Below are 17,728 nucleotides of genomic sequence, written 5' to 3' on the forward strand. Positions count from 1 at the left end.
TTCATGTGTTCAGGATTGTGTTGCTTTGTCAGCATTTGGAATAACACAGGGTAGAGCACACACTGTTACAACAACACAGATCTTCGTTCAGGAGGGTGTAACGGACTGAACGTTGTATGTAGAAATGTCACAAATATAGCAGAGCTAATTTTATCACATGAGAGGCATGTCGTTCGTACATTTCCATCGGAACGTTCCACATTGTTGTGCCCCACTGAGCACAGTACAGAGGGTTATACTACAAAAGCAGGATCAATGAGTTAGCCAGCTATCTTGGATAAACATAAATAAGTACTAATTTTCTGGTTCATTAGGAAAGAAAAACTAAGATGTGTTTTTGGTTGTTAGGCATGTCTGATTGACCCATCTTTCTACAAAAGAAAAAGTTATTTCAGAATGTTTAGGCAAGTTAGCTGGCTAAGTCATTGATCTGCGTTGTAGTATACCCCTAAAGGTGTGGGTATTCTACACTGTTCTGCCCAGTGCCTCATGACAAGCATCCTAATCTGCCCCTGTGACTTGGATTTAGACTTGCGTTGACAGCACCCAGTGCTTTCATAAAGCTCACATCAGCACTTCATAAAATGACATTGGCGCCTCATAGCGACAGGTCTAATAGATTAAAGATGACAGTGTGGTCCGTGCCTTTTTGACGCGTGGCTTTTAGGTAGACACGTGCAAACTTACACGCGTACACAAAAAGCAGTCTCTCTCGTCAACAAATCGTTGCATTTCCTCCATATTCCTCTTTCATTCATTGTTGTGCCGTTTCTCCTTTATCTCAACCGGCCATTTGTCTTTGTCTTCCTCCAGCCCACTACACCTTTCATTGCTGTACATTCTCTCATTCCTCTCTCCTCCCCACATCCCGCTTTCCTTCACAGAAGGTGACCTGGTCCTGTTCCTGGACATCTGCCTATGTAATGTCCTCATTCGGTCTCTCTGCAGTCTCCAGCTGTATCTGTCTCCTCTCTCTCTCTCTTTCTCTTTCTCTCTCTCTTTCTCTCTTTCTCTCTCTCTCTCTCTCTCTCTCTCTCTCTCTCTCTCTCTCTCTCTCTCTCTCTCTCTCTCTCTCTCTCTCTCTCTCTCTCTCTCTCTCTCTCTCTCTCTCTCTCTCTCTCTCTCTCTCTCTCTCTCTCTCTCTCTCTCTCTCTCTCTCTCTCTCTCTCTCTCTCTCTCTCTCTCTCTCTCTCTCTCTCTCTCTCTCTCTCTCTCTCTCTCTCTCTCTCTCTCTCTCTTCTCTCTCTCTCTCTCTCTCTCTCTCTCTCTCTCTCTCTCTCTCTCTCTCTCTCTCTCTCTCTCTCTCTCTCTCTCTCTCTCTCTCTCTCTCTCTCTCTCTCTCTCTCTCTCTCTCTCTCTCTCTCTCTCTCTCTCTCTCTCTCTCTCTCTCTCTCTCTTTCTCTCTCTCTTTGTAATTAGTATTTTAGTTTATTTAGTCTGATTTGTATGGCTGTAGGTGGTTTCAGTTGGTTAGAGTAAGCAGTTTCATCTCTGCATCTGAGTCTAGTTGTGGAGACCAGTGGTTTTCAGACCTTTTCTCAGGGACCACATGCAGTTCAATGTATTTGATCCATTCCAGAACTAGTACACAACTAATCATCAAACCCTTATTTAGATTATTTTCACTCGCCGGCCAGTTTATTAGGTACACCCATCTCGTAACGGGTTGGACCCACCTTTGCTTCCAGAACAGCCTGAATTCTTCAGGGCATTGATTCTACAAGGTGTCAGAAAAGTTCTACAGGGATTGCGTCACACAGCTCCTGCAGATTGGACAGCGGTACAGCCCATTCCATCTCATCCCGAAGATGCTCTATTGGGTTTGGACAGCAACAATGTTCAGATACGCTGTGTGGTTCAATCGTTGTATAATTGGTATCAAGGGACCTAACATGTGCCAGGAAAGCATTCCCCACACCAGTACACCACCGACACCTGGCAGGATGGGGTCAATGGACTCATGCTGCTTACACCAAATCCTGACTGCCATCAGCAGGGCACAACAGGAACTGGGATCCTTGGACAAGGAGCTGTTTTTCCACTCCTCAGTTGTCCAGTGTTGGTGATAGCCTGCCCACTAGAGCCATTTCTTGTTTTTAGCTGATAGTAGTGGAACCTGGTGTGATCGTCTGCTGCAATAGCCCATCCGTGACAAGTTGTGTGTTTCCCGAGATGCCTGTTCTGCACACCACTGTTGTACTGCACAGTTATTTGTCTGTTTGAGGCCCCCGCCTGTTGGCTTGCCCGATTCTTGCCATTCTCCTCTGATCCCTAAAATCAACAAGCTGTTTTCGCCCACAATACTGCTGCTGACTGGATGTTTTTCGGCGGCCGTTTCTGAGATACTGGATCCGGCGCGCCTGGGTCCGACGATCATACCATGCTCCAAGTCGCTTCGGTCACTCGTTTTGCCCATTCTAATGTTCAATCGAACAGTAACTGAATGCCTCGCTGCCTGTCTGCCTGCTTTATATAGCAAGTCACATCCGCCTGACTCACTGTCTGCAGGAGCAATCTGTTTTCGTAAACTGGGTGGTGTACTTAATAAACTGTCAGGTGAGTGCAGATGAGCTAGTTCGGGGCTATAACAAAATTGTGAAATGTCTGGGGGTCCCAGAGGAGATGTTTGAAAACCACCATATAGGGGTATATCCATATGAATTCAATCGCTTTTTGACAGCACCCCTTTTGACTTGAACGAAACCTTCCACACATATTTGGCCGTTGTAGAAGTGCTCAGTGACTTTTTGGACCTGAATGCCAAAACATTCCAGAGATCAAGGTGCTCAAAGTTGACCCATTTTGCATACCCCATCATACCATGAGACATCCATGTCTTCATCACTGAAAAAGATAATCGGTTGAGGTTTGTCATTTGTCAAACTTTCATAATTTCCTGAAGATAGTTTAAAAAAAATGTTTATACAAATTTGCATTTGATTTCCTTTCAAGTCAATTATCTAAAAACGTGTCAATCAAAGGGGATGCTGTCAAAAAGTGCTTGCATTCAAATCAATTTACCTATAGACTGACTGGATAGGTCGGTTTTGATCAAACCTGTGAACATGGATGTTGTTATAGACTGACCAATCCACCTTTACGCCTCCTCATTCCCTTGGGATTGTCCCGTTAATGACCTGTCTGGCTTCTAACCTGTGACCTTTGCCGCATGCGTGTGTCTAGACACTGCAGGAGAAAGTCTGCGAGTTCCAGGCGCGTCTGCGACGCCAGGAAGCCTCCCGGTGTCTGCAGTTGCAGAGGCCGCAGCAGAGTCACCAACAGAGTCTTCAGGAGAAGACGAGCCTCATACACACGCTACCGGAGGAGCTGCACACAGCACTGCCCAGCGGTGAGAGAGGAACGGGTAGCTGGGGGGGCGGGGGGGACTGACTGATACAGACTGACTGATACATCAATAATTACTGTGAAATGAATGATCCCGAATGGTCTCTTCATGGTGTGTCTGTCAGGACGGTGTTCCCAGTACTGACACAAACCAGCCTGTCAGCAAGAAGAGGGCTGTGTGTCACGGCTGTGACCGACTGTCAACGCGCATTATCCACTGCTGTGGGGCTGGATGGCGTGTGTGTGTGTGTCTCGTTTTTAAATTCTGTGGGTGCGTGTATGTAATGTGTAATCACTGTGTGTGTGTTGCAGGTGTTCGGGCAGTGCAGAGGCTGGCTGAGCCACAGGAGCAGCAGCAGCACAGCAACTGTCTCATTCAGGAAGGAGAGCAGCTCATCGCAGCGCTGCGCACACAGGTGGGGGAGCTGGAGGAGAAGCTGCCAGACCAGACCCAGGAGGTGGAGAGACTGCGCTCGGGGGTGGTGAGTAGAAGAGAGAGAGAGCGAGAGAGAGGGGAATGGAGGAAACTCGGGAGGAGAGAGACTGGTGAGGGAGGAGGGATGGAAAAAGATAATGAGGGCAGAGACCAGCTGGCCTACATTCTTGGGAAAGCCTGGGAAAGACGAGCTCAAGATAATTGACATATATTTTTCTTCCAGGTGTAAGATTGCACCGTGACACACTTCTGCTTCACAGGCATTCTAAGGTGTTGCATATGAGTGTGTGTAAGAGGGTGAGAGGGGGAGGTACAATGGTGTGTAGATGTGTATGTGTTCTTTTGTTTCACTGTCTCCTGATGTTTGTCCGGGGGGCAGATATTGAACAATAGTCAGAGAAAAAGTGCTTGTGCATTGCCCTGTGTGGGTGAGTGAGCGTTAATTCCTTCCTGTGTATATTGATATCCCTCCGTGTGGTACCTTTGTGAGTGTGATACTGACATGTGGGGCGGCAGGGTAGCCTAATTGTTAGAGCGGTGGACTTGTAACCCTAAAGGTTGCAAGTTCAAATCCCTGCGCTACAAATCTGTCGTTCTGCCCTTGAACAGGCAGTTAACCCACTGTTCCTAGGCCGTCATTGAAAATAAGAATTTGTTCATAACTGACTTGCCTAGTTAAATGGAAAAATGTGCTTGTTCCTCCTGTCCTGTAGGGGGCGACCGACCTGGAGAAGCACCTGGAGCTGCTGGTGGTCGAGAACGAGCGGCTGAAGCAGGAGCTGAAGGCATGCAAGACCTCACTGCTCCAGGAGGCTCCTCCACCGGCCTGCACAGCCACTGACTGCCCCCACAGCCAGGTACGGGTGGGCAAAATCAAGTGAGGGCAGAGGTTGTGAAAACCCATTATAGCTCTGTCTATAGCACTGTTTGTGTGTAGGGTACTGACGCCCTGTGTGGCAAGGTATCTCCTTGGAAGTACCAGGCCAGAGAGCGAGTAGAGGCAGTGTTATAAGTGTGTGTATTATAACTGCATGTTATATAGGATGTGGAGGCCCTGCGTGAGGAGGTGTCTCTCTGGGAGAGCCAGACCAGACCAAGGCAGAGGAGGCTGGCTGAGTTGGAGCAGCAGGTCCTGGAGAAGGCCAGCCGGGTGGAGACGCTCAGCCGACAGCTGGAGGAGTCCAAGCTCCACGCGGGGGAGATGCAGAGGCAACTGGAGGAGTCCAAGTGTCAGCAGGGGGAGGTGGAGCAGCAGCTGAGCGTCCGGCTCAGAGACTGTGAGGAGGAGCTGGCCAGACAGGCTGCCCGGACCCATCAGGTCAAGGTGAGGAATTGCCAAAAACGGTCCCATTTCAAACACAACCCCTCGCTAGCTCCTATGTTACTTAATGGTCCCTCACAGATCTGAAATGATAGGATGGGTAAGCTATATGTTGGTAGCTTACCACCTATCCAATGTTTTTGAGTTATATGAGAGCATTTGCTGCTGAATTGTGTTCCCTGGTGATCTTACGATATCAATCTCTCTTCTGCTCCCCACCTTTCTTTCTCTCTCCTCCTACCTCATCTATCTCGCTCTCTCTATTCTCTCTCCGTCCAGTATGTAACTGAGATAGTGGAGGTGGAGTCGTCAGGGTCTCAGCAGGCGGTAACCGAGGCCCAGGCCAAGAGCGCCGCCCTGCAGGAGCAGCTATCACTGCAGAGACAGCTGCTCCGAGAGCTGGAGACACAGCTGCATGAGTCCCAGAGGACCAGCACCCAGCTCCGAGCTCAGGTACACACATAAGGAGATGCACATATACACAGACGCACACACACAACCATCTAACAACACGCACATACTACTCTCACACATGCATAACCCTCTGTGCCCCTTCCTAATCCCATTCGCTCCTTCACCAGTTGGTCTTTGATATTTCTCAAGTTCTCCTCGTTCCTCCCCCTGGTACAAGCATTGATACAATCCAACTCACCCCCTTGTAGATTGTGACGGTACGGTCCTTCATAAAAACGCCCTTCCCTCCCAGTAGAGGTGACTGGTTCGACCCTTGTCCCATCCCCTCCCCTGTAGTGGCATGGGCCGTGTTAACCCCTCTCTCTTCGCTTACGTTTGGTTTCAGCTGCGTGCGGACCGCAGCCGTATCTGCGGCCTGCTCTCCAAGGCCGTCGGAAGGGGCAATGGCGAGATCATTTGCAGGTTGTCTAAGGTTGGCCCCCCTTGATAGGCCCTTCATAGTGCTTCCTGTTTTGTCACTACATCACTTCCTGTGTCTCAGGCACCCTGCTCCCCAAACTCTGCCCATCTGTGTTGTTTCAACCCCCACCAAAAACCTGTGCTGGAGTGACACACACAAACTTTACCCTAAATCTGTTCAAGGGTCCTCCACTCCTGTATTGGGTGCAGTGTATGGTTGTTTTGGATTAGCTTTTAGCTGTAATGATAGTTGCATCACTGCCTGGTACGGCAACTGCTCGGCCTCCGACCGCAAGGCACTGCAGAGGGTAGTGCGTACGGCCCAGTACATCACTTGGGCCAAGCTTCCCGCCATCCAGGACCTCTATACCAGGCGGTGTCAGAGGAAGGCCCTAAAAATTGTCAGACTGTTCCCTCTGTTCCCTCAAGCGGTACCAGAGATCCAAGTCTAGGTCCAAAAGGCTTCTTAACAGCTTCTACCCCCAAGCCATAAGACTCCTGAACAGCTGGTCAAAGGGCTATCCAGACCCCTCTTTTACGCTACTGCTACTCTCTGTTTATTATCTATGCATAGCCACTTTAACTCTACATACATGTACATATTACCCTGACTAACCGATGCCTCCGCACATTGACTCTGTACCGGTACCCCTTGTGTATATATCCTCGCTATTGTTATTTTGCTGCTGCTGTTTAATTATTTGTTACTATTATTATCAATTTTTTTTTACATAACACTTTTTTCTTAACCAACAATGCTTTAAGAAGTTAAGGGCTTTTAAGCATTTCCCTGTAAGGTCTACACCTGTTGTATTCGGCGCATGTGACAAATACAATTTGATTTGATTAATGTGTCCTGTAGCTGAGAAGAAGCAAACCCATGGTTTTGCTGGGAGCTAACTTTTAATTAGTTATTAGTTATAGGCTTCAGATTTTAGCAAAGATGTTAAGGGAAGCCCTTAGTTCAAATGCCCTGGTAGCTATTAGATCTGAGTTCCCGTGCTGTTAGCTTTTATGCTAGCTTTTAGCTACAGGTAGACCACCAAACACGCTCCAGTCCCCACCCAGACCAGTGTGGTGTATTGGTACTGTCCCAAGATCTACTCTAACCTCTCTTTGTCACCTGTAGATCCTGGTGTACGAGGGGGAGATGGAGCGGGCCCAGGGCCAGTTGGAGGCTGAAATGCAGAACCTGGAGGAAGAGAAGAACAGGGTGATCGAAGAGGCCTTCATCAGGGCTGAAAGTGAGATGAAGGCCGTGCATGAGAACCTGGCAGGTAAGCCGTACATTTAGGACTATGCATTTTTTTTTTGTATTTGTGAGTATGCACATTGCAGTTCCGGACGGTATTCATTAGGGCACACCGTAGCGAAACATTCTCCATCAAAAAAAGTACATGTGTTCCTTACTGGACAACTTCAGGTTTTATTTGATTTTGTTGTCCTTCCTAATGAATATGACCCAGGAATGTTTGTGTGCTCTGTTTTATTCACTGGTGTAACAAAATGTGTGTCCCTCCCTGTCCCCAGGTGTGCGTATGAACCTTTTGACGCTTCAGCCAGCCCTGCGTACTCTCACCTGTGACTACAACTGTCTGAAGAGGCAGGTTCAGGACTTCCCCTTCATGCTGGAGAAGGCCATGAACGAGGCCAAGCAGGATATCTGCCAGGTGATAGGTGAGGTGAGCAGTGCCAACCAAGAGCTGCTGAGGAAGTACAAGAGAGAGATGAACCTGAGGAAGAAATGCCACAACGAGTTGGTGCGCCTCAAAGGTACGACCCCTTGACCGTGCTTTCTGAAAGGTGTGTGTGTGTAATATCAGTCGTTCGTACTAGCTAGTGTGTACATTCCACAGGTGCATCTGTGTACATAACAGATCCAATTCTGTTCAAAAGCAGTGGATCTTTGCATTTGTTGTCCCAAAACAACAGTATTGTAATTTGTCTCCTCTTGCCTTCACTTCCCAGGTAACATCAGGGTGTTCTGTCGGGTGCGGCCGGTGTGCCGGGGGGAGCATGATTCTGCCGAAAACATGGTCAGCTTTGACCCAGATGACGATGCCCTTCTCTACCTCTCCAACAAGGGCAAACTGATGACCTTTGAACTGGACAAGGTGTTCCACCCTCAGGCCACGCAGGAAGGGGTCAGTAGAACGTCATGACTTGGAGTACATCTCAATAGTCTCAAAGTGTCTTCCTTGCCTTCATCTTTGCCGATCAGAAAATGCACAACAGGTAAAAGCAACATATGATGTTTCAACTCAAACTATAACCGTCACATGCGCCGAATACAAGTGTAGACCTTACCGTGAAGAAGCGTAAGAAAATATTGACTAAATAAACTGAAGTAAAAAAGAATAAAAAGTAACACAATAAAATAACAATAACGAGGCTATATACAGAGGGTACCGAGTCAATGTGCGAAGGTACAGGTTAGTTGGTACGGCAAGTAGAGGCAGTGTACAAAACAAATGGAGCGGGGGGGGGCTCAATGTAAATAGTCCGGTGTCCATTTGATTAATTGTTCAGCAGTCAACGGGCTTTGGGGTAGAAGCTGTTAACCTCTCTGGTACCAGTGGGACGTTAGCGTCCCACCTCGACAACAGCAAGTGAAATTGCAGGGCGCCAAATTCAAAACAGCAATCCCATAATTTTACCTGCCGTATCAGTTCTGTTATACACAGACATTATTTTAACAGTTTTTTAGAAACCTCAGAGTGTTTTCTATCCAAATCTACTAACTATATGCATATCCTAGCTTCTGGGCCTGAGTAACAGGCAGTTTAATTTGGGCACGCTTTTCATCCAAAATTCGGAATGATGCCCCCAACCCTAGTGAAGTTAAGGAGTCTGTTGGGCCGAGACTTGGCGCTCCAGTACCACTAGCCGTGCGGTAGCATAGAAAACAGTCAATGACTGGAGTCTCAGAGCAATTGCCATACCAGGCGGCGATGCAACCGGTCAGGATGCTCTCGACGGTGCAGCGGTATAACTTTTTGAGGATCTGGAGACCCATGCCAAATCTTTTTAGTCTCCTGAGGGGGAAAAGGTGTTGTCGTGCCCTCTTCACGACTGTCTTGGTGTGTTTGTACCATGATAGTTCGTTGGTGACGTGGACACAAAGGAGCTTGAAACTCTCAACCCGCTCCCCTACATCCCCGTCGATATCAATGGGTCCTTTTCCTGTAGTCCACGATCAGCTCCTTTGTCTTGCTCACATTGAGGGAGAGGTTGTTGTCCTGGCACCACACTGCTAGGTCTCTGATCTCCTCCCTATAGGCTGTCTCATCATTGTCGGTGATCAGGCCTACCCCTGTTGCGTCGTCAGCAAACTTAATGATGGTTTTGGAGTTGTTCGGCCACGCAGTCGTGGGTGAGCAGGTAGTACAGGAGGGGACTAAGTACACACCCCTGAGGGGCCCCAGTGTTGAGGATCAGCGTGGCTTATGTTTACTACAGATCCAGTTGCAGAGGGAGGTGTTTAGCCCCAGGGTCCTTAGCTTAGTGATGCCCTTCGTGGGCACTATGGTGTTGAACGCTGAGCTGTAGTCAATGAACAGCGTTCTCACATAGGTTTTCCTTTTGTCCAGGTGGGAAAGGGCAGTGTGCAAATATGAAGGTAATAACATGAGAGGAATTCCCTTTAGATTATCGAGATACACCACAAGGATGTTGCGATCTCTCTCTATATTCTAATGGTTTACTGTCACCAATCACAGCAGCTGTCATCCTAACTGTCCCTCTCTGATTGGCTAACCAGGTGTTCCAAGAGGTCCAGTCCCTGGTGACATCCTGTATTGATGGCTTTAACGTATGCATCTTCGCCTACGGACAGACAGGCTCAGGAAAGACCTACACCATGGAGGTATTTGCTGCTAATACACACACACACTTACTTTCGCTCTCACTCCGTCTCTCTCATGGCTACAGGAGATAAAGTAAGGATGAAAGAGAAATTAAGAGATGTGTTGTAGTGGTTGTTAATAGCAAATGTTTTGTCTGTCCTTTTTTTTTTTAGGGTGTGGCCAAGGACCCGGGTATTAACCAGAGGGCTCTCAGACTGCTGTTCTCTGAGGTGACTGAGAAAGCGCCCGACTGGGACTTCAAGATCACTGTTAGCATGGTGGAGATCTACAACGAAACCCTACGGTGAGAGGACACACACACACACACAAATCAGTATAAGGTCGGACAGGGTGAGTGGGTTTGGATTTGAGCGCAGGTGCGGCCTTGCCTCAGGTCACGTAATGACAGAGTTGAAGCAAGCAGTGTTGCCAGTGAATTTTCAAGGGAAGTTGCTAGAGGCAGGTCGATTTGTTGCTAAATGGCGTTGTGATGTCATTCCGCGATGACGTCATTACGTAATAACTTAACACTGCGTCATTACGAATAATACACAATAACGTTACTCAAATTGACTGGCCATGTCGGCGAAAAATGATTAGTTTAGATTTAGATTTGCTAATAAACAAATTTAGAGCTTGTTTATCCAGCTCTCTCCAGGTTGTTGTGCCGTAGCTGCTCAATGGTTTCCTCCAGATATATTGCCACTGTTCTCGCTCACACTGCAGTGCACACTGCCACCATCAGCTCTGTGTCTCCGCCAGTTCCAGAAAGTCCACTCCTTGCTTACGTACTGTAAATATGATGAATCATAAATTGGCAAGGAAATCCTCTTCATCTTCACTGTCCAAATGCATTGTCACGCAGCTGGAACCAGCAGAAGAGGATGGGAGTGGCCTTAAAGCTGTACGCTGCTGTGGTGCCAAACTGCTGCAGAACTTCACTTGGTAGTTTATGCAGGTATAACAGGTATCTCCAGCCAGCTTCAGTCCGTACCGCACCGGGAGTATGGAGTTGAGAGCGTGCAATGACATTCTATTTCTTAACTTTGACTTGACCACTCTCATTTGGCTGAACAGCTGTTCAACCTCTGCATTTGAGTGTTGCAATGAGAGGGCAGCGTGTGCAGCTTTGCACAGTTCTTCATAAGGATTTGACCCGGGAAGAGTCCGTGTAGATATTCACTTCACTCCAAAACTCGACTGTGTTTTCAGTTGAGTCCCACCTAAACAGATGGATGTTTCTCCATTGGGAAACAATTTTATCATTTGTTTGTGGCTGATACCCCAGTAGCTCAGCTACTTTAATAATTTCAGCAGTGCCTTTATTGTGCTTTAGCGTTTCCTTAACACTGAACAAGGCCATGTTTTGCAAGGCGTCTACGTTGTCTGGGAGCTTTGCTTGCAGCTCCTTGCTGAAAGCAACAATGAAGTTGATGATGCACTGTCTCCGAATGACCTCTTCGTCTTCTGGCGCAAGACTGAGTTGGTACACCGTGCTCTCGAAAAGGTACCCAAGGTATGGTGTGAGAATGCTGTTCATCGACTACAGCTCAGCATTTAACACCATAGTACCCTCCAAACTCGTCATCAAGCTCGAGACCCTGTGTCTTGACCCCGCCCTGTGCAACTGGGTACTGGACTTCCTGATGGACCGCCCCCAGGTGGTGAGGGTAGGTAACATCTCCACCCCACTGATCCTCAACACAACACATTACTCATCTCATATGTATATACTGTACTCGATACCATCTACTGCATCTTGCCTATGCCTATATTTACCATCACTCATTCATATATCTTTATGTACATATTCTTTATCCCTTTACACTTGTGTGTATAAGGTAGTAGTTTTGGAATTGTTAGGTTAGATTACTTGTTGGTTATTACTGCATTGTCGGAACTAGAAGCACAAGCATTTCGCTACACTCGCATTAACATCTGCTAACCATGTGTATGTGACAAATAAAATTTGGTTTGATTTGGTGATGGACTGAGATGTCTATCAATGGCATCCTTCAGGACATCCATTTTTGCCATAGGGTTGACTGCTCTGCTGCAAATTGATGTTAAGAGGTGTACCAGATTGTCCAAAAGCTTGACAGGATCTGTTTGCTCTCCCTCAACCGACTTCACTGCAACTTGTAAGTCGGACAGGATTGATTTCAAGAATGTCAGGTACACATAGTTGGTCTTGTCCATGTACATGGCGTGGAGCACATCCGCCATGTAGCAACGCTCACTGGCATTGGTCAGCTCAAAGTGGAGTTTCAGTTCTTCGCACTGGCTCAATATATGAGTTACCACAGGCTCAATCTGTGATCTACTGGGGTTTCTGGCCACAATTAATGGTGGCATACACTGCTTTGTACGATTGTTTCCACGTTTTGGGGAAATGGAAAACCAGTTGTAGGTTTCCCTGATTTAAGTACTCAACACTCCTAGGGATGGTTTCTTTGGATGACAGCCTGGACTGACAACCAATTGTAAAGACTGGCACACACAGCGGGTGAGTACTAAATTGGGCAATGCACATTCTTCCTTTCAAATCTTGTGCACCCCTGTTGTGCACCCCAGTCATCACGGACAATACCCTGAAGATTCTCTTTTTTTTTTTAAGGTTACACTTCTCAAGAAACTCTATTGCTATTGATCTGGCATCGCCCCCCCTCCAATTAAACCAACAAACCAACACAACGGTTCCTTTTTTAGCACTGAAATACCGAACCGCCACACCCAGGTATTTAGAGACACTGACTTCAGTGGACTCATTCAAAAGGAGACTGAACTTCTCATCCCCCACATCTGATGTTACCCTTTTGACAGAATATGGAGCCAGTACTCGCCTAATCATTTCTGTGCACTTGGTGCGGTGTATTTGGAAGTTTGTTGCTGCCACAGAATCTGAAAAGGCAGCTTTGCAAGCCATACCTAAATGGTGGCATGCTAGCAGCGAACAATGCTCTGCAATGGCCAATGTCCATAGTAGCTTCTGCACTTTTGCCGTTATCCACTTTCTTAACCAACTGTGGTAATGTAGACTGCGTTGCAGGGTTGTACGGTTTTGATTCATTTATATGCTTTGCTGTTGCAAATGTCATACCTTTTTGCAAAGCATATCTGATTTGCAGTACGCACATTATGCACGACAATCATCCCCAATTACTGGCTTCAGCCACCCTTTAAATTCAGGTACAGACTCCCATTCTTTTCTGTACGTCTGGCTGTACAGTTTTGATTGAGACATGTTGATTGATGTTGTAAGTTCTGTTCAAGGTCAAACATTCGTGACCAACTACATTCGTTGGGTTTGTCTCGTCGACCGCATAGTCCTGCTGCTGCAGTCAGCCAACAATGATTTGCAATTTGCTGAAATTGCTGCTGGCCTGCTGCTGCCTGTGCACGAGCTGACAGGCAAAAAAAACCTACTTTCTCTTGTCATTTTAGAGGGAACATGCGTGCATTTTAGCGTTTGAGTCACTTTTCAAAGTTGCTAAAAGTTCCAAATACATTTTTAAAAATAGCTCAATTTGTTGCTAAAGTGCTTTTTGGAAGAAGAAAAAGTTGCCAGGGTAGTCTGAAAAGTTGCTAAGCCTAGCAACAAAATTGCTCAATTGGCATCACTGGAAGCAAGGGGTCACGTAGTTACAGTACTTACCTTTATGAGAAGGCTTTTTAAGATCACGGCCGACGCGTTATTTCATTGTCATTTAGACCTAAACTGTCGTTTGACACAGTTCCTTTGTGCGTGTGCGTAAGCAATTCGAGCGCATGGGCCAGCAGTAAAATAAAAGTGGATTATATTTCATGTCCTTGGTTCATCTGTTTTCCACGAGCTCTTCTCCTCCCTCCCTCCCTCTCTCTGTTGCGTAATCTCTGAACATCTGTGTGTCCTTTCTGCCAAAGCGAGATGGCAGGACTCACGCGAAAAGAGAATTGGAGGAGTGGAATGTCATAACGCATGAAAGAAGCCATTTTGGCTCCATTTAGTTGGAGCGTCAACTACAGATTACCTTGATCGTTATTTGTTAATTTGAGCTATCTAGTCACCCGTCTATCTTTCTATCTGCCAAATGTTGGGGGATATCATAGCACAAATATCATATTATGGCACCATACACCCAAAGTAGTGCCGTATGCATATCATATTAAGATAATTTTTTTTGAGTGGGACAATCTTTGCGACTGTGCGTTGCCGTTTCCTGTAGGAACCTTTTGGGGGACAACCAGGGGGAGAAGCTGGACATCAAGATGAATCCAGATGGTAGCGGTCAGCTCTATGTGCCAGGCCTCACGGAGTTCACTGTCCAGAGCCCTGAGGACATCAACAGGGTGAGACCACCATTCTACCACTGCCACTTATACTATGCCTGCCACAGGACATTGGGTTAATGGGGTAGTAGTGTGCTCTGATCTGCAATCAATGAATCACATTTTGTTCATATGGTGTTACTTACCAGTCACAAAGTGCCAAATGGTATTCCTGGCCTAAACCGCAAAGCAATACTTTTCCTTAGTAGTGTTTTCCAAATAAATTCAAGTGTAGAGAAAGCTGTTTTTTGGGCGTTGTTTACAATCATGCGTCAGTTAATAAGATGGCTCCCACGGTTCTTTAGGCCTGAGGCTGAGTTCTCATCCTGAAATATCTGTCAGAGCTCTTGTGTTCCCTGAACCAGTAGAATGTGCCCGAGCCTGGGTTTGCCTCTAGTCTACAGATTAGTTTGTGTGTTAATGATTCAAATCTGCTCCTGTGTGTGTGTGTTCTGCCATATGTGTGAATGTGCAGTTGACAGAGTAGTTATTCACTTCCTATGACCCCTGACCTGTGCTCTCTGTGTAGGTGTTTGAGCTGGGTCACATGAACAGGGCCACAGCCTGCACCAATCTGAACGAACACAGCTCCCGCTCTCACGCCCTCCTCATCATCACCGTAGCAGGCGTCAACTTCTCCACCGGGCACCGCACGCAAGGTGTACACACACACACACACACACAATTCCTGTACCGGACATCGCACGCACACGCACACACACACACACACACACACACACACACACACACAGACAGACAGACAGTCATTCAGGATTTTGTCTCTGTACACCCTCTACTAGGTAAACTGAACCTGGTTGACCTGGCTGGCTCAGAGCGGATTGCTAAGTCCGGGGCAGAGGGCAGCCGCCTGCGAGAGGCCCAGTGCATCAACAAGTCCCTGTCGGCCCTGGGTGACGTCATCAATGCGCTACGGAGCCGACACTCCCACGTGCCCTTCAGGAACTCCCGGCTCACCTACCTGCTGTCTGACTCACTGAGCGGGGACAGCAAGACCCTGATGATGGTGCAGGTGAGAGGGGGAGGGGTACAGGAGGGTGAGAGAGGGGTGGGGGTGTAAGGGGTTACAAATTAAATGTGTATATTAGCCTATAATAAAACCATCAATGCTACCCTTCAGGCTAATATCAGAAGGTATTTGCTCTAGGTGTCTCCCCTGGTCTGTAACATGAGTGAGTCGGTGTGCTCTCTGAAGTTTGCCCAGCGGGTTCGGACCATCGAGCTGGGCAATGCCACCAGGAGACAGTGGGAGAACTCTTCCACCACCTCCTCGCCCACCCACGACAGCGTGGAGGTAACCTACACACACACACACACACACCCTGGAGAGAGTGAGGGACGCACTCACAAATGAAATCTCACACGTGTGCTAGGTCAGCCCAGGCCTTACGTCAAAACCTTCCCCAGGTCACTGAGCCTAAATTGGGGCATCAAGGTTTCATTCTGTCCCTCTGCCCTTAATGATCCAAGTCGGGATGAGGTTAGGCGGAGCTGAACACAAAGCAGTTGTTTTATGAAAATCACTTTCTAGTAAAGAAGATGTAGTTGACTTAGGATGTTTGAAAAGGTTCTCTCCAAAAAGCCTCTGGGTCGTGTCATTTCATTTTAGCACGACGTCACAGCCACCGTCTCAGATTATTCTGAAATAGTTTCTGTTAGAAACGGATAAGAGTAGCATTTCGGCAACATTGTTTTTGTTGAAATATAATTAGATAACTGAAAAATTAAGGTAATTGATCTCACCCAAATTGGCCATATACATTTTTAGGATTCATATAATATTCAATAAATATAGTACCTAACAGCTGATTTAGACACCTCCCCCCCCCCCACGCCCAAACCCAACAACGAGTATACAGTATCAATTCTCTATGTTTGACAAATAGTATTGAGCTGTGGCTCGGCATATTTTTTATTCATCCTATGTAATATATTCTCAGTGAAGTTGGTGGTAGATCTCCCCCCTCCCCCCCCCCCGTTCAGATAAATTAGTGATTGACGTTATGTCCCATTCTACATCTTCATATTACCCCGTTCTGACCACTAAATGGTGCATAGATTTTACACGTTCAGGAAAGGTGATGAAAATGGTCTTTATTATGGACCATTCCTGGTGACCACTTAGTTATGAATAGCTATGCACTTTGTTCACTTAGGAGATCATTTCAACAGGCTCACTGCTTTCATCAGATGAAAACTGCCGAGGTAATGCCAGACAGAGCCTGCACTCAAATGCATAATAGATGCATCCAGTCTGGGTTTGAGAAGTGTTTACACCTGGATAGAAAGTGGAACTTGCGAGCTTTGCAGCAGGGTCGTTCCATTTCATTTCAGCAAGCCATGACACCCACCATCTCAGATTGTTCTGGCACCATCTAGTGGTCAGAACATGGTAATGTCAGGTGTCAGCATCATTTTATTTTCATTCATTTTGGAGTAGAATGTCCTTTTTAAAAAGTCACCAGAACTTCTACATACAAATTATCTCGGGGAGTACCCCGAACCCACTCGACTTTCTTACATGAGATGGGAGATTAACTTGGCCCCAGACAATCGATCTGAGATCGATTTAAGTTTCAGTCATGGGATTTTGCTTTAACCCCCGCCTGCAGTAGATGAGCGCGAAATGGAGAAACAATCGTAATCTAGTTAGACAGGATCCTTAGCGGAATGGGGTTGAATAAGGAACTTGGAACTTTGATATTGATATTTCTGTCATTGAACTTTGACCTTTCTGCAGCTGGACTCTCCCCCGGTGACTCCCGCGCCCCTCCCTATCTCCCGGGCCAACAGTGCCGGCTCCACCCTCTCCGCCTCCTCCAAAACCCCCACCACACGACGGAGGTCTCAGTCCCAGCTCTCTGCAGGTAAATGTATATACACACACACACACACACCCCTTAGTCCCATGTCTCAACAGGTACACATGCCTCTCTGTCACCAAGAACCCTGGCATCCATCAATATGCAACAACGATAATGTGCACATTATAATACACACACACACACCACCTTATGCCACCATTATTGGGATGATGAAAAATATATACACAATATAAAAAATAAAGTGAACTCAAGTGAGGTGTGAATGGTCAGGGTGAATCCATTCACTCCTGTGTCCTGATCCTCTGGTCTGATTGGTTGGTTTGCAGACAGGCTGTTAGGCAGAGCCAGCCCATTGGTGGGGGACGGTGGGCAGGTAGGTGGGGTTTATGCTGATTGGTCGCTTGGCATGGAAAGTAAATGCTCAGCATGGCATGGTGCCCTGTGCCCACCCGTGTCACCTGGTCAATGCCCACCTATCTAACACACCCCGCCTCTAACCCCAGGAAGTAGTGTGTGCGACTGTAAACTTTTTGTGTGGGTCTTGACCCTTGTCTCTCTGTCAGTGTGTGTGAGACTCCAAGCTTTGTTTGTCCATCTGCAGATTCATGTGTGTGTATGTGTGTGTGTGTGTGTGTGTGAAGGTGTCCATACATGTCTGTGGCTGTCTGGCAGTCTGTGATTTTGTCTGTGACTGACGGTCTGAATGCAGTTCTTATGTGTGATCTGTATATTGTATGATTTGAGGGTGTTTTGTGTA

The 17,728-nt window shown here is 47.1% G+C and overlaps 1 protein-coding gene across 19 annotated transcripts in view; it reads left to right on the forward strand.

Moving 5' to 3' along the window:
• Positions 1 to 17,728, forward strand: part of LOC109895558 (kinesin-like protein KIFC3) — a 67,650-nt gene that overhangs the window by 47,710 nt on the left and 2,212 nt on the right. For 4 of the 19 annotated variants that reach the window (XM_031830593.1, XM_031830582.1, XM_031830594.1 and 1 more), the window contains exons 4-20: positions 885 to 920; positions 3,184 to 3,349; positions 3,658 to 3,827; positions 4,495 to 4,638; positions 4,824 to 5,105; positions 5,382 to 5,555; positions 5,902 to 5,988; positions 7,105 to 7,252; positions 7,506 to 7,748; positions 7,944 to 8,119; positions 9,736 to 9,840; positions 9,994 to 10,124; positions 14,026 to 14,149; positions 14,658 to 15,158; positions 15,294 to 15,440; positions 16,887 to 17,013; positions 17,298 to 17,344. In XM_031830593.1, coding sequence (XP_031686453.1) covers positions 885 to 920; positions 3,184 to 3,349; positions 3,658 to 3,827; positions 4,495 to 4,638; positions 4,824 to 5,105; positions 5,382 to 5,555; positions 5,902 to 5,988; positions 7,105 to 7,252; positions 7,506 to 7,748; positions 7,944 to 8,119; positions 9,736 to 9,840; positions 9,994 to 10,124; positions 14,026 to 14,149; positions 14,658 to 15,158; positions 15,294 to 15,440; positions 16,887 to 17,013; positions 17,298 to 17,344 — 2,808 coding nt within the window. The remainder of the gene's footprint in view (positions 1 to 884; positions 921 to 3,183; positions 3,350 to 3,657; positions 3,828 to 4,494; positions 4,639 to 4,823; positions 5,106 to 5,381; positions 5,556 to 5,901; positions 5,989 to 7,104; positions 7,253 to 7,505; positions 7,749 to 7,943; positions 8,120 to 9,735; positions 9,841 to 9,993; positions 10,125 to 14,025; positions 14,150 to 14,657; positions 15,159 to 15,293; positions 15,441 to 16,886; positions 17,014 to 17,297; positions 17,345 to 17,728) is intronic. The other 15 variants (XM_031830599.1, XM_031830592.1, XM_031830600.1 and 12 more) reach the window with 11 other exon arrangements.

Source organism: Oncorhynchus kisutch, linkage group LG8, assembly GCF_002021735.2.
Source record: "Oncorhynchus kisutch isolate 150728-3 linkage group LG8, Okis_V2, whole genome shotgun sequence".
NCBI classification, from domain to species: domain Eukaryota; kingdom Metazoa; phylum Chordata; class Actinopteri; order Salmoniformes; family Salmonidae; genus Oncorhynchus; species Oncorhynchus kisutch.